Source organism: Crocodylus siamensis, chromosome 4 (genome assembly GCF_052110815.1).
Source record: "Crocodylus siamensis isolate JL-2025a chromosome 4, ASM5211081v1, whole genome shotgun sequence".
Classification (NCBI taxonomy): Eukaryota; Metazoa; Chordata; order Crocodylia; family Crocodylidae; genus Crocodylus; species Crocodylus siamensis.
Window position 1 is genome coordinate 145,845,851 of NC_143398.1, and position 15,504 is coordinate 145,861,354.

A 15,504-nucleotide genomic window follows, 5' to 3' on the forward strand; every position below is an offset into this window, starting at 1 on the left:
GTCCCAGGTCTAACTTCTTTTCCTTGACTGTGTTTTTGTGTTTACTACTTCATTGGGGTCCCATTTCTGTAATATCCTTCACAGTGGTTCCAGGGCTTAAAGTCTGACACACCCATCCAAGTGAATGGGGTGACTTTGTTCTGTGTCCCTCTGGAGCAGTCTGCAGTGGATGTGAGGGGCTGGCAAGCTGTGTGCCAGTGGTGTGAATAATAGCCTTCCACCTCTAGGCAAATGTTCCATGCTGTCTGCCCTGCTTTCCTGAGCGCATGTTCATAGTGAAATTGTGAGTCTCAGTGGAGGGGCCAACCATTGGCTGCCAGGGGTGCCCTGCATATGTAGTTGCAGGAGCTGTGCTACATGCCCCTTCTGGCCCTTTCACAAGTCTGAAGCTAAGGGGACGCTGGTGTCCTTTCAGGTGGAGCTCTTTGGCTGTATAGCAGTGGCCCCGAGTGGGCTGAAGCCATGGTGTGGATCCGCAATCCTTGCTCTCCTGTCGTTCAGTTACTGTCTCCAAGCTGTAGTTGCCTATGAATGTCTAACAGCCCTATCCTTGTGAGGGGAGACTTGTTTCCCAGTGTTAATCCAAGTGTATGGTCCTTTGTCGGGATTTTCCAAGTTCCTCCTTTTCCCCTTCACCCCAATGAAGCTTGAACTCTGTTTAGAGAAGACTGAAATCTTCTCCTGAGCTCCCTGCCACAGAGCCTGGAACCTGGGCTCCCACCTTAATGAACAGAGCCTGCATGTTTCCTGGGGTTTATGCTTGGGTAAGCACAAAGGTCGTGAGAAGGGACCAATTTAAGACAGTGTTCTTCAAACTTAATAAGTGACTTAACCAGGTATCTCTGTCTTGCTGGTGGGAAGGGCTGACTTTGAGCAGGAACAGCACTCTGCTTGAGGACAGACTGGAAGATTTGTTTTGCAGCCGCTAGGGGATGCTGCTTTTCCATCCAGAGAAAAGCTAGGTTTGGATAGCACTGAGCTTCAGGCTCCTATCAGTGTTCTGGAGATGGTCATGCAGACCTTGCAAACCATCAGGAAATAGGCAGAACAGCTTCTGGAGGGACTCTGCCCATACTTCCTGCTTCCCATGAGGCTGCCTACGCTACCGTACTCCCTGTGGTGTGGGAAAGGCGGAAGTCCTCCTTAAGCCAGGACCCCTTGCAAGGAGAGGGAAGGACTGTGGATTAAAATATAATTCCCTCTGAGTTTGTGAGGTTGCAGGTGCTGGCAACAGGAGCTGTGGCTGAGAAGGATTAATGCTTACAGGAGCTGACTCAGCAGTATGGAAAGCAGACTGTCGGCATTACCTTGGAAAAACAAACTAGCTCTGAAAGCAGCTTTGCAAAAATATACTTTCCCCTGGGCCATGAATGGGGGGGAGTTTCTGTGTCTAGACCAGAGCAAATTCATGAGATTTACCTTCCCATCTTTACAGCCTGCTGTGCTCTACTGGAGAAATGGCAGTGTCCTGGCAAATGATAAATATGCGTGGGAAATAGCACAGACTACCCAGGATGTCATCTTCTTTAATTGCCCATTACAGCCATCAAGGCATTGCTGCTCCCCGGGGGACCGTAGCCCTTTTTTAAAAGTGGCTCTGTGAAAACGAATGGGAATTGAGGATTCTCATGTGGACACTTAGAAAGCTGGGAAAGACCTACTGAGAGGAGAAAATTTCAGACATGTCTGAGTTGAACAGTATTTGGGCCTGGGTAATGCTAGAAAAGCTGGCAAAGGGCAGTCTGTTGTATTGGACTCCCTGCTCTGCTGTCTGGCACTCTGGTGCTACCTCTCTTCAGAGGGAAGCTGGCTGTTGCTGAGGTTCCTGGAAGTTGTAGAAATGATTTGCAGCAGGACCTTTTGCTTGTGTTGAACAGTCTGCTCTGCTCGGGCTAATGGAGAACTCTGCCCTGCCCTATGGTGGTAGGGGCAGGGTGAGGTGGGTAACTTACCAACACAAGATGTAGCATCAGCTTGTTCCAGAAAGTAACTAACCACCTAAAATAAACTTCAGTGGAGTATGAATTCTCCACTCAGGAGCACAGACAGGAGGAGCTCAGCACTGCTGTGGGATGAGACGTGTGGGATGAGAGAGATATTTTCCCAAAATAGTGGTAAACAAGTTGTATTGGTAGTAGTAAGACCTGCTGTTTTTTCTAAGCCTCCATTCTAGTACTCAACATGGTCTCTGTGATGAGAAGTAAAACCAAGTCCCTTACCCATGTAGTTTTTAAAGGGCTCAGACGACTTAATTTTCTTAAGAACTGGATGCTGGCGTACACACCCTGTCTCAGGTTCTCAGTTCAGCTTCATGGAATTTCCCTTGGTTTGAAATGGATTCAGGTTTCCGACATGGTCTCCTGTGTGGCATAACTGCCGTTTCCTTGCTTTGAGGTCCCTCAGTTTAAATCTAAGAGAAGTGTAAGGTATTAAATATATATTTGCAGATATCACAGCAGAAGTCTGTGGGACAACCTTTGGGCAAATACTTAGCTTATAGACTTGGGAGAGCAGCAGCACTGAAGTAAACCCTGTGCTGTGTCTTTTCCCACAAACTTTGCACTCATGTATTTGGGGTTTATAAGGATGTCATTGTGGATTACATCTACGTGTTAACACCCACAGCACGCAGCTCCAATCCCTTGTACTTGGGCAGTCCAGCTACTTGCTCTGAGGTGGTGCCTGCATGTTAGGGTAGTAAAGGCCATGGTGTTTCCAGCTTCTGTAAAGCAGTGCCATGATCATTTAAAAAAGTGCATGCACACTAACAGAGCTTTGTCTACATACCATGCAGCCTTGGAAGACAGCCCCAAATCCTCTGCTACTTTTGGTCATCCACAGAATTGCATGAGGCCCTTTGAAAGTCCCTGAGAGTCACCTCTTGAGCAGGTTCTGTCTCCATGGCACCTGCTCTATTGTCTCCCTTCTGCTTGTCTCCATATTACCAAACAACCCCAGAGAAGATGCATGTGTCCTGTGCAGTTGTACATAATTCCCTGCTCATGGGCTTTTTGTTGGCTGGTGATAATGTAGTCCCTACCCTCACCATAGCACTAGACTCCAAGCTGCCAGGAGAGAGAAATGATTGTTGCTAGACAAGAGTCATGTTTCCTCTTTTACTTTCACAAGTGTAGAGTTAGGTCAGAGAGCTGAAAACTGCCAGCTGTGGTTGTGATGGTGAAGCATGTCCTGCGGCAATGCTGCTTTCTTTCCAAGTGCGGTATCTCCTAAGTACAGGGACTGCAAGGTGGGGCAATGGCAGGGCAGCTGCCTTGAGTAGGAAGGGTCTGTCCATGCCAAAAAAAAACAACTGTGATGCTGGCAGTAGGACTGGAAATGTTTGTTTGCATCTCCACCTTGGAACCTCTCAGGCTTGTGTGTTGTTGTTTTTTTTGTTTGTTTTTTTCAGTGCAGATTAGAAGGCAGGCAGGAGTCAGCTAAGGGGCTTAATCATCACAAACCTACATCCTGTACTTAGACAGGGTGCTGAATCCTGTGGTGTGTCTGCTGTGCCTGCCTTAATGCTATGCTGTGATGCCAGGTGCTTTTGGGAGGTGTAGGGAGACCAATAAGTGCATTATTTGACCAAAGTTAGTAAGAAAACTAGTCATAAACTGTGACCCACAGAAATCTTTGGAGGAGATTTCTTGGCCCAGGGCCAACAGCAAGGTTAATGATCCTAGTTTGTCTGACCAGAGGGCATGGGCTGGTGAAAGTCAATGAGTAGTGGCAGGACACAGCCAGTAACCAAGTGCTGAATACTTGCTGTGATTGAAGACCTGAGCCTGATTCCCAATTACTTTGGGGCATAGGTGCCAAACTGCTGCTGCTGCTGCATTTTTCAGGAAAAGTTTCCACGTGAAAGGTGAAACAAAGAGGAACTCAACCTAGGATCCAAAACCACAAAGCCAGGGAGCATGTTTACAGAGAAGGAGCCTAAGACATAACACACATTCCACAAGTTGTGAAGACATGACATTCTCCTGTGACAGCAGCTCACAGCATGTTGCATGCTTGACCTGCTCCTCCACTTGATGCATGATCCTAGCTTTTACAGGCAGCCTCAGGAAGTTGGGTGGATAGAAAAAGCAACAGAAATTATGTGAAATTTGTCAAATGAGTCACAGGCATCTCCAGGAGCTTTCTCAGTGCATTGCTTTTGGAGGGATACACAGCAGGCTGGATAGCCAGGGTGTGGAGATCTGCCCTTTCTGGTCACCGCAGACATCAGGTCTCCTCCCCCAGCCTCTCTTCATAGTTCCAGTAATAATCAACCCAACTGCAGCTGAAACAGGCATACTACAACAGGGAACCCTCCCCTGGAAGCTGCTCGGGAAACTTCGTGGCGTCCTCTGCTTTCACCACCGCAGCAAACATGAACCTAAAAATTGTCTTCATCCTCCTGGCTTTGGCTCTTGCCACCATTTCAGCTTTAATTTGTGTGCTGCTGACTCGAGGAGAAAAACCAATGAGCTGCGAGTCCCAGACTCCAAGAAGCCAGAAGGAAAAGCCCAGGGGCTTCAGCCTGGTGTTTGCTGATTTGACTCCAGAAGAAATGGTGCAAGTGGTGAAGTATCTACAGGAAAACCTTGGGGTGCCACTGGTAGATGCCTCTCAAGCGAACCCTTCTGACAACTTCATTTATTACATTGATGTTCAACTCCCTGCCAAGACAGAGGTGCTGCAGTTCTTGGATGGAGGGGGAAGTTACCCCCCACGGCAGGCACTGGCTGTGCTGTACTTTGGAAACCAAGCAGACCCAAACATCACGGAGTATGTGGTGGGCCCTCTGCCCATCCCAACAACTCACCATGACATTACTATGGAGAAATATGGAGAGAAGCTCCCATACTACCGCAGACCGATGCTAGCTGTTGAGTACAAGGAGATTGTAGGGTTCCTAAGGGAGACAGTGTTCCCCATGGCACCAACCTTTATGAGTCAGACTTTTAATTATGATCGTACCAATTTAGCAGCCATGACCTCAGCCCCGCGGGGGTTCCAGTCTACTGATCGCAACACGTGGTTTGTCTTGTTCCAGAATGTGAGCGGCTTCTTCCTGCACCCAGTGGGGCTGGAGGTGTTGGTGGACCACAGCAGCCTGGACTTGTCCCAGTGGAGGGTGAGCAAAGTGTTCTATAATGGCCAGTACTATGGGGATATGGCCCAGCTAGAAAATGAGTTCAAGCAAGGCCATGTGACAGTGGACAAGGTTCAACAAGCCCCTCTAGATGGAGGATTTTCTTCCATGAGGCCCAGAGCAGCCCCTGCGGCACCATTCCCTTTGCAGTATGAGCCCCGTGGTCCACGCTACCACATTGAAAACAATGAAGTCGTTTACCAGGCCTGGAGCTTTGCTTTTGGGATGAGCGTGAACACAGGGATGCGACTGTTCAACATCAGATTTAAGGGGGAGAGGATTGCCTATGAAATCAGTGTCCAGGAGGCCATGTCCATCTATGGCTCCAACTGCCCTGGTGGGATGACAATCAGGTACATGGATGGGAGTTTTGGCATAGGGAGATTCAGTTTCCCATTAGTCCAGGGTGTCGATTGTCCTTATTCAGCCACCTATCTGGATGTCCCTTATTTGGTTCAGTCACAGACGCCTAGAATTAATAAGAACTCTCTCTGTGTGTTTGAGCTGAACTCCAAGTCTCCTTTGAGGCGCCATTACTCAAACTTGCATTCCATGTACTATGGGGGCTTGACTAACTCTGCCCTGGTCATTAGATCCATTGCCACTGTGGGCAACTATGACTACATCTGGGACTTCCTCTTCTACCAGAACGGAGCTATTGAAGCCAAAGTCCAGGCCACAGGGTACATGAGTTCATCCTTTCTCTACGGTGATGGTCTGGAGTATGGCCACAAGGTTGGGGAACACACGCTGGGGACTCTGCACACCCATTCCATGAACTACAAAGTGGACTTGGATGTTGGAGGTATGTGTCTTGATTGATGAGGTATGTCTCTGTGCCTCCATCTCTAATTTCTGCCAGTGTATTGGTGATGTGTAGAGCAGTGGTAAAGTGTGACCTTGTAATCTACAGAACTCCAGCTGACAGGCAGCAGAATCCCACGTTTTCAAATTCTCTTATCTTTGTCTTCCACTGTAATTTTTATATATATGTCCACTTATCAAAGTGAGTCCAGCAAAATCCCAAAACCCAGGAGTCAACACCAGTCGGCTCAGGAAAAGGTGGCAGCTTGAAAATGTGTGCATTTTTGTGGCCTCTATCCTGCCTGTGGCATTTGGCCAGAGGTGTCTAGGCAGATAGGGGAGGGGCAGCCTAGTTTTGAAAAGTGAGTTTTGGAGCCAAAGGTTTCCTTGCTCTAAACGTGGCACTTCCTCCAGATCTCAAAGGAAATCCCCTTCTGTGTCTTGGATTCTCCAGTGTTAAAGTGAAGTGATGCTGCTCCTGCCCTGTGTTGTGGAATTAGTTTGCTTGAGCAGCCCTATCTACTGCCTCCTGTCTGCTCTGGAAACATTTGTAGTTCAGGTTTCAAGCCGTCATAGTGGACTCCTGTTTCTGCTAGAAGCACAGCTGTGTTTTCCATTCAGCAGCACCTGAATGGAAAGAATGATGGGGAGCATCATTCAGGGTTGGTTTGTCATGCTGTGCCAGGGAGTGCCACCTGATGGCTGAAATAATTAGGTGCTATCTTTTAAATGTCTGTTCATGTTACTACAAACCTCAGAAATGTATGTGTTGCATCAGTGGACAGGTCCCAAATTTCTTGTGTGTATGTCATCATTTATTTATAACCCAGTGAGATGCCAAGGAACCAGGTTAGTATACAGGGAGAAGGGTGCAACATTGAAGTTCCTTCTGTGAAATCTGTCTCTGCAGAAAGGGTGCAATTAAGAGACACTTGGCATCTGCACTGGAGCTGGCTTGGCACTTGGACACAGATCTCGCACCTCCTCTCCATCTCAGTGACAGCTCTGTGTTAACAGCAATGACATGCTGACTCCTGGAGCTGCACCAAGGAGACGGAGTTTAGCTTATGTTAAATTTTAGTAGTAGTTATTGTGATGCCAAGCAGGCACCTGCCAGGCACAAGGCAGAGGTTACATGGGGTAAGGGTGTTATGGCTTGTTTACAGGAGATGACTGCACCACTGTAATTACATGTGGACAGACATACTGGCACCCACTTCCTTCATGTAGTCAAGGCCTGAGAGCACACAAAAGTTCAATGGCCTGCTTAAGTTCCTCTGCCAGACTTGCTGCATCCCTGGGCTGTAGTCTTTCACCCAGAGGCAGCAAAATCCTTTCTTGGTAAGCAGGGTAAGTTTGTTGGGCACAACTTTTGAAAAGCAAGATCTCTCCACACCGAAATCTGAACTGTCAGAGGTGTGGGGAGTGTCTGCAAAGGGAAGCCATGTCATAGGCCAAGTACAGTAAGCCAGAAATTCTGTGGCATGACTTGAATTCATTGCCCTCTTAAAGGTTTGTCATAATTTTTTCCACCTAATGCTGAATACTTGCATCCTAGCTTTGCAGGCAGCCTCAGGACAGTGGTCTGAATGAATGAGCAATAGAGCCTACTTTTAGCCTGGTTTATAGTGTCAGGTATCCTGCAGCTCCAGTAGTCTTGGGCTCATTTCTCTTTGAAGAACATGCAGAGGGATAAGAGGGCAGACAATGAAGATCTGTCCAGTCTACTTATTACAAATCTCAGATCTCCTCCCCCAGCCTCCCCTTATTTCCTGTAATAATTAACCCAACTGCAGCTAAAACAGGAAGACTCTGGAGGCCTTGTGATGTCCTCTGCTTTCACCACTGCAGCGGGGCTGGGGTGGTGCAGGCCCTAAGGTGCATGGTTGATAGGCTAGAGGTTGCACATTTGAGGCCATCAGAAGCACTCACAGTGTGGTCCTGTCAGATTCCAACATATCTGCAAATTCTGCTAAATACCTTGTCACACAAGCACGTAAAAAAGAAAATGAAACACTACAGCAAACATGAGCCTGAAAACTCCTCATCCTCCTGCTTTGGTTCTTGCCACCATTTTAGCTTTAGTTTGTGTGCTGCTCACTCAAGGAGAAAAATAAACCATCTGTGATTCCCAGCCCCCAAGCAGCCAGAAGGAAAACCCCCAGGGCCATAGCCTGGTGTTCTCTGATCCTATACCAGAAGAAATGGTGCAAGTGGTGAGGTACCTGCAGGAAAACCTTGGGGTGCTGCTGATAGATGCCAAACCCTTCTGACAACTGCATTTACTACATTGATGTGCAGCTCCCCACCAAGGCAGAGGTGCTGCAATTCTTGGATCAAGGGGGAGGTTACCCCCATAGCAGGCACTCGCTGTGGTGTACTTTGGAAACCAACCAGACCCGAACATCACGGAGTATGCGATGGGTCCTCTGCCCATCCCAACAACTTGCTGCGACATCACCATGGGGAAATATGGAGAGGAGCTCCCATACTGCCGCAGACCAGTGCTAGGCAATGAGTATGAGCAGTTTGAAAACTTTCTGCAGAAGGTCGCATTCTTCATGGCTTTCCTAAAACAGGATTACAACAGCGACAATAACATGTGCGGGTTGCAGTCCATCAATTGTAACATCTGTTTTGTCTTTTTCCAGAATATGAGCAACTTCTTCTTGCACCCGGTGGGGCTGCAGGTGCTGGTGGATCACAGCAGGTGGGACATGTCCCAGTGAGCAAAGTGTTCTATAACCCCCAGTACTATGGGGTTATGGCTCAGCTGGAAAATGAGTTCAAGCAAGGCCATGTGACAGTCGAGAAGGTTCAGGAAGCCCCTCTAGATGGAGGATTTTCCTCTGATCCCCAGAACAACCCCCGCAGCACCATTCCCTTTTGCAGTATGAGCCCTGTGGTCCCTGCTACCCCATTGAAAATAACCATGTCCTTTACCAGGCCTGGAGCTTTGCTTTTGTGATGAGCATGAACACAGAGATGCAGCTGTTTGACATCAGGTTTAAGGGAGAGAGGGTTGCCTATGAAATCGGTGTCCAGGATGCCTTGACTGTCTATGGGTCCAACTGTGCTGGAGGGATGTTGACCTGGGACACAGATGGGAGCTTTGGCATTGGGAGATTTTCCCATTAGTCCACGTGGTTGACTTTCTACCATCAGCTACCTATCTGGGCACGTACTTCCTATCCAAGACCATGACCCCTGCAAAACTGGAGAATGTCCTTTGTATATGTGAGCTGACCATTGAGACTCCTCTGAGGCATCATTACTCAAACTTGCAGTCCAGGTACTGCGGGGGTCTAAGTCTCCCCTGGTCATTCAGTTCATTGCCACTGTGGCCAACTATGACTGGGACTTCCGCTTCTACCAGAACGGAGCTATTGAAGCCACAGTCCAAACCACAGGGTACATGAGTTCTTCCTTTCTCTATGGTGATGGCTTGAAGTATGGCCACGGGGTTGGGGAACATATACTGGGGACACTACCTACCCATTCCATGACCTAAAAAGTGGATATGGATGTTAGAGGTATGTATCTCTCTATGCAAATCTTCTCGGTTAATTTCTCTTCTTGCAAAATGTCATCCTTTCCTGCCTTTACATTTGTAAACTGAAGCCCACAGCAGGCTGAGGTAGCTCCCTTCTATTCTGTGCAATACAGGACAATCTTCTGGCATGCTCATCTTCCCTTTCAGGGCAACAGGGAGTGGTAATGTACTCTGTTGCTTGTCAGAGCCTAGCATTTGGGAACTCCTGTATAGCATGTTGATTCAAATCGGTCAACCTAGACCAGAGGGAGAACTATTTCCTGTGCTTTCAGAGACAAAGAGAATGCCGGCTTCAGGGATGATGCTCAAGGGCAACCAGCATGGTTTCATTAGGGGCAGGTCATGTCAGACCAACCTGATTGCCTTTTATGATCAGGTCACAAAGGCAATGGATGCAGGTGTTGCCGTGGATGTAGTCTTTCTAGACTTCGGTAAGGTCTTTGACACCGTCTCCCACCCCATCCTCATTAAAAAATAGGCGACTGTGGCATTGATGCCTACACAGTCAGATGGGTTGCAGATTGGCTGAAGGGCCGTACTCAGAGGGTGGTGGTGGACGGGTCATATTCAACCTGGGGGGAAGTGGGCAGCGGAGTCCCCCAGGGCTTGGTCCTAGGGCCTGCATCATCAGCGATTTGGACAGCGGGGTGAAATGCAACCTGTTTAAATTCGCTGATAATACCAAAATTTGGGGTGAGGTGAGCATGCTAGAAACCAGCAGCACACTTATAAGATGGGAAACTCCATTCTTGAGAGCACGGAGGCAGAAAGGGAACTTGGAGTCATTATTGACTCCAAGGTGAACATGGGCCGACAATGTGAGGTCATGGTTGGCAGGGCTAACCAGACCTTGTCGTGCATCCACAGGTGCATCTCAAGTAGAGCCAGGGAGGTGATCCTCCCCCTCTATGTGACGCTGGTCAGCCACAGCTGGAGTACTGTGTCCAGTTCTGGGCTCCACACTTCAGGAGGGATGTGGACAACATTGAAAGGGTCCAGAGGAGGACCACTCGCATGATTCGGGGACAGCAGGGCAGACCCTACATTGAAAGACTGCGGAACCTAAACCTGTTCAGCCTTCACAAGAGAAGGCTGAGGGGGGACCTGGTGACTGTCTATAAACTCACTAGGGGGGACCAGAAGTGTTTGGGGGAGACACTGTTTCCCCTAGCTCCCCTGGCATGACAAGGAACAATGGATGCAAATTATTGGAGAGTAGGTTTAGATTAGACATCCGCAAGAACTACTTCACAGGGCGGCTAGGAGCTGGAACCAACTTCCAAGGGAAGTGGTGCTGGCTCCTACCCTGGGGGTCTTTAAGAAGAGGCTACCTGGCTGGACTCATTTGAGACCAGTTTTTTTACTCCTGCCCAGGCGGGGGGTCAAGATCTACAAGGCCCCTTCCGACCCAACTTCTATGATTCTATGAATGCTAGTCTCGGGAATACAGGTTTTCATGGATGGAAGGAAATTTAGGACAAACATTCCTGTTAGTCAAACTCCAAATCCAAAAAATGGCCACTAGCTTTAAGAAATGATCACTGAATTCGTATCGGAGTTGGCATCACAGAGTTGCCCTGATTTTCTTTTGTATGTTTTGGCTCCCTGATTGGAGATGTCAGCACTTGACTTTCTATAGCCATAAACATTATGGGGACCTGGCTGTGTTGGACGAGTAGTTACAGGGGAAATGCTAGATATTATTTCCTAAGCAGGTGGGTTTTTTTACTAAAGTGGACAAAACTACAGCGTTTTTATCTTACTGTTGTGGATGTTTTGACTTCTTCTAGTGTAAAGGCTGCTAACTGAGGACTGCTTGTTCCCAGTCACACTTCCTTACATTCCCTTCAAAACCAGGCCAACTGAAATCTCAGTGCTGGTCTTCCCCAAAAGTGCTTCCAGTAACAGGGAGGCAATGGGACTGGGGTGTCCCTAACTGTTCTTTGAAACAGCGTTACTTTAGTTGTGCTTCTTCATTCTCTGGAGTAACACCTTCCCATTGCTCTTCTGTACTTCAGGTCTGACCTGACTTTTCAGTGAGACCTTGCCCTGAGTAGCATGTGGGTGAAACCTGTAGCAAAAGAAGCCATTGTGCGGAGATTGAACCCTGGGATAGATGGGGTGACCTGGCTGTCCTTAGAGAGACTCCTCACTCCTATGCCCTTCAGGTTAAGCTGTGTAGCTAAGAGTGAGCCCGGGAATGGTCCGCAGTGGTATAAACACTTTCTTCTTGAGCTGAGAAGGAGGACGGTCACTGCATGCTCCAGCCCTCAATTCCAATGGCAGGGGCAGGCTAGTCTGAGTGCTCCAGCTGGTGTAGCTCCTGTGCCCTGGCCAGACTTCTGCAGCCCAGCAAAGTGCCGGTACTAAGCCATGGGGTTCTGGCCCTGGAAGCTGGGGGAATGTGCTCAGGGCTTTGTCTCCAGAGCAGGCTGTCCCACGGGAGGGGAGGAGTGGGGCACTACTACCACACATCCTTGCCAATACTCTCTGTGTAACACTGATTTATATTTGTGAATGGAACTGGCTTAGTTGCACTCACATTCCTTTCTGATTAGCCTTGCTGAAGACGGGGTTGGCATGGGTCTGGCCTGTGGCCTGGATTTGGGGCACATCTGGCTTCCTGTTCTGGCTCTGCGAGTGCTAGATTGGCACTGCCATCTGGCCAAAAGGCTCCGAAATTTGACAGTGGGGGAGTGGTGTTGGTGTTACTTGCCAAATGTCCAGACTGGTGGGGAGTTGCACAGGCCAGGTGACTCAGCATGGTGGGCCAGATGTAGCTTGTGGAGCTGAGGTTGAGCACTGCTTGCAACTGGAGGGGAGCTGTCTTGGCCCACAGTCTCTTTAGCAACCATCAGTACAGCTTGGTAGGCAGTACTGCTCCCAGCCTGCAGAGGACAGTGTAAGAGCACCCAATCCCAAGTCTGTATTGTGGCTGAGAGTGTGGGGTGCTGCAGCCCGGGGAATCTTTCCCAGTGCCTGCCTGCTGGGAAGTCTGTGTCTGTCCCGTGTGGCTCACAGGTCTGAGGGGGATGCAGGATGTGGACATGTAAGCCAGAGCAGTGCTGCTGACCACAAGGAGTGGTTCTCACCATCCAATGTGCCATGTGCCCCAAAGGAGGCAGAACAGGTTCTCATCTATGCTGTCTCGGCTGGGAATGGTTTCCTATTCAAGGGCTCTTCCCATGAATTTTGACCAAGTCCTGATGGCTTCATCTTCCCTGCTGGTTCAGGTCTTTCAGGGGCTCATGGTGAGGGTTGGCTCATGTAGCGTTGAGACTTCTACCTGCAAGGCACGTAGAAGGACAGGGACATCAGCCTAGTCATGTGCTGCCACAGGAGCCCTCGTAACATGCAGAGCCCCCACGGCTGGAAGTGACTGCTGGCCACCTTGCCCCAATGTGTGCCAGGGGAAGGGTGGAGAATATTCGCTAGAGAGGATCCTTGATTTCTGGTTTCCCCTTGGCAAAAGGAGGAAGGGCATGAAGAGCATGTCGCCCAGGACATGGCTTCTTGCACAGTAGGGCCAATGTATGACGAGGATGGAGGGGTCAGAATGGTTACTTGAGTTTTTTATATTCTGCTTCTGGGCTTGCTGCTCTAGAAAGGCTGTCAGCACTCTTCTTCTGCTGAAGTACAGCAATGCCCCATAGAAAGCAGCAGATAAGGCAGCCTCACAGTGTGGTTCCTCCCAGAACTTGCTCTGTGTCTGTGCAGGAGGACCTGTGTTGTCTCATCCTTGTACTCTGCAACCATGGTTTTGAGGAAGCAATGAAAAGCTCATTAAAATCTATATGTGAGTATGAAAAGTAAGAAAAAGCTGAAAATCTCAAAGTGTGGGACCACTGGCATATATGCATCCAGCAGGCAGGTACTGGGAGAGAGGGCAGCTAGGAAATTCCTTGCGACTGCTCATCTAGCATCCTCCATCAGTGGTCAGGTGTCTGTTTTCAAGAGAATGCTGATGGTTGGAAGTCGACAGCAATCCTGGTTATGCTCAGAAATGTTGTTCTGAGGTGTGTGGAGTGTTTTCTCCAACAGTATCTGGTTGCTGTTGCTTTTTGATATACAGCCTGCTGAAGTCTGTATGGTCTGGAAAGCTAACACTAACAAGCTGTCTTCCAGATCCCTAAGGTGACACAGAAAACACAACTCGGATATGTGCTCAATAATGAAAGCTTAGAAAGGTTTATTGTCGTCAGATGGCACACCAGTTGATCTGATTAACAATCAGCCCAACTTAGCAAAGCTTGCCCTTGACAGGTAGAGACACCATATGTTATTCACTCTCCCCTAGGCTAGGGACAGGCGTTCAAAAAGCCGGAGCCTGAACTGATTCAATCTTCGCAGGTTAGTCCACCCTGCCTACACTGAACTGGTTTGCAACTGTACATGCATTCCCTCTGGACTGAGGAAATGCAGGCACATGACCGCACTCACTCAGGCCAGGAGCTGGGGGGTGCTAGAGCAGGCCTTGGCTGCAGGGAAGCTGTGCTGAGGGGGCATAGCCACCCCTGGCAGTAGCTCAAAGTGAGCTGGCCAGAGGGATTTAATTCCCCCCTTCCCTGTCCTACCTGCACAGACTCAGGCCAGAGTCTCCCTGGCACTCCCCATTTGCTGCTGCAGCAGCAGAGCCAAGGCACGGCCAAGCACCAGCTGGTATGGCCCCTGGGGAATGGGGGCAGGGAGGAGAGTTATTCCCCACCTTTAGGGGGGTTATTTCACCCTCTACGCCCACTGCCCCGGGGACCACACCAGGGTCTGCCCACCCTTACTGTTGCCACCCCATTCACTTCCTGCGTGGGGCAAATCCTCTCTTGCCCCCTCCGCCAGATACCAGAGGGAGCGGGGGATAACCCCCTTCCCTGCTCCCTTGCCTAAGGGGCCCTGCTGGCCAGCCCCTGATCGGGCCCCGATCCTGCCACTGGAGCAGCAAGGGGTCAGGGCCCTGATGGGGGCTGCAGCCCCTGTCTTGATGTCTGGGGAACATGAGCTTCTTCTCAGCGGGGGGACCACGAGCAGGCGTCAGTGCTGTTGTGGACTGCATGGGGGCTCCAAGACGGCCATTGCCCCAAGCGCCGCCGCTCATCAGTGGCAACTCCCTTCCCCCTTGCCCACAGTGTGGACCCCTGCTGGGAAGAGGCTCACGGTCTGGGACACCGTGACAAGGGCTTCAGCCCCCATCACGGTCACTTCCCCGTCACTCTTTTGGGAGTGGGGGCAGAGCCAGAGCCTAGCTAGCAGGGCCCCTTAGGGAGGGGGAGGGTTATTCCCCCCTCTGCCTCCAAGGGACCACAGTAGGGTCTGACTGCCCTGAACACCAACACTGCCAACCCTGCCATCACCATCCCTCACAGGGATTGAGCAGCAAGATAAGCCCCCTCTACCGGAGAGAGGGGGGAAATAACAGCTAGGGAGCAGCGGGCTGGAGCAGATACCCCAGCCCAAAGAGCATTGCTGGGGGACTCTGGTTTAACTTAAACCAGAAAGAGGTCTGGGACAGACATTGCATAAACCGGTTTGAACTCACTTAAGTCTGATACTACATTCTACCAGCTTTATCTCAAACCTGTTTGGGCTATTTTGAAACTGGTTTGTATTCACTGAGCTTATATTCTGTTACAGGTTTAAACCAGATGGCTTAAACCAGTTTATGTGTAATGTCTGTGCCTAACCTGTGAGGGACAAGTCCCTCCAAGTTTACACACCTGCACTCATTAGTAGCTGCTGTTTTCGTACTTCCTTCAATGTCTTTTTGTTCATTAGTGCATGTTTATTTTCTTTATTTCTTTTTTCTTACTGGGTCATCCAGTGGTCAGGAGGCCCCTTTCTCCCCTACTGCTTTTTTGGCACTGTAGTTGACTATAGCTTAGCATATACAGCCTAGCATAACTGGAATTCTTAGAAGCAGTTTGGATTTGTCCCCAGAACAGCATTTCCCAAACTGGTTCAGCCCCTGCTTCAGGAAAAACCCATATAATAATGCTACTGTGCCAAAGGATTTAAT

The 15,504-nt window shown here is 49.4% G+C and overlaps 1 protein-coding gene and 1 pseudogene across 1 annotated transcript; both read left to right on the forward strand.

Moving 5' to 3' along the window:
* The first annotated feature begins 31 nt into the window (after positions 1 to 31).
* Positions 32 to 5,893, forward strand: LOC149866724 (amine oxidase [copper-containing] 2-like). Its single transcript, XM_090044051.1, has 2 exons — positions 32 to 5,122; positions 5,734 to 5,893. The coding sequence occupies exons 1-2, from the start codon at positions 4,376 to 4,378 to the stop codon at positions 5,758 to 5,760; spliced, it is 774 nt and encodes a 257-aa protein (XP_089900177.1). The 5' UTR covers positions 32 to 4,375; the 3' UTR covers positions 5,761 to 5,893.
* A 94-nt stretch (positions 5,894 to 5,987) lies between these two features.
* LOC149866725 (amine oxidase [copper-containing] 3 pseudogene) lies at positions 5,988 to 15,432 on the forward strand (annotated as a pseudogene).
* The last annotated feature ends 72 nt before the right edge of the window (positions 15,433 to 15,504 follow it).

Excerpts from the sequence above, each read along its gene's own strand:
- LOC149866724 (XM_090044051.1), top strand. The coding sequence starts at position 4,376 with ATGAACCTAAAAATTGTCTTCATCCTCCTGGCTTTGGCTCTTGCCACC. Across the intron at positions 5,123-5,733 it reads TGGACTTGTCCCAGTGGAGG|ATCCATTGCCACTGTGGGCA; the intron begins GTGAGCAAAGTG and ends CCTGGTCATTAG.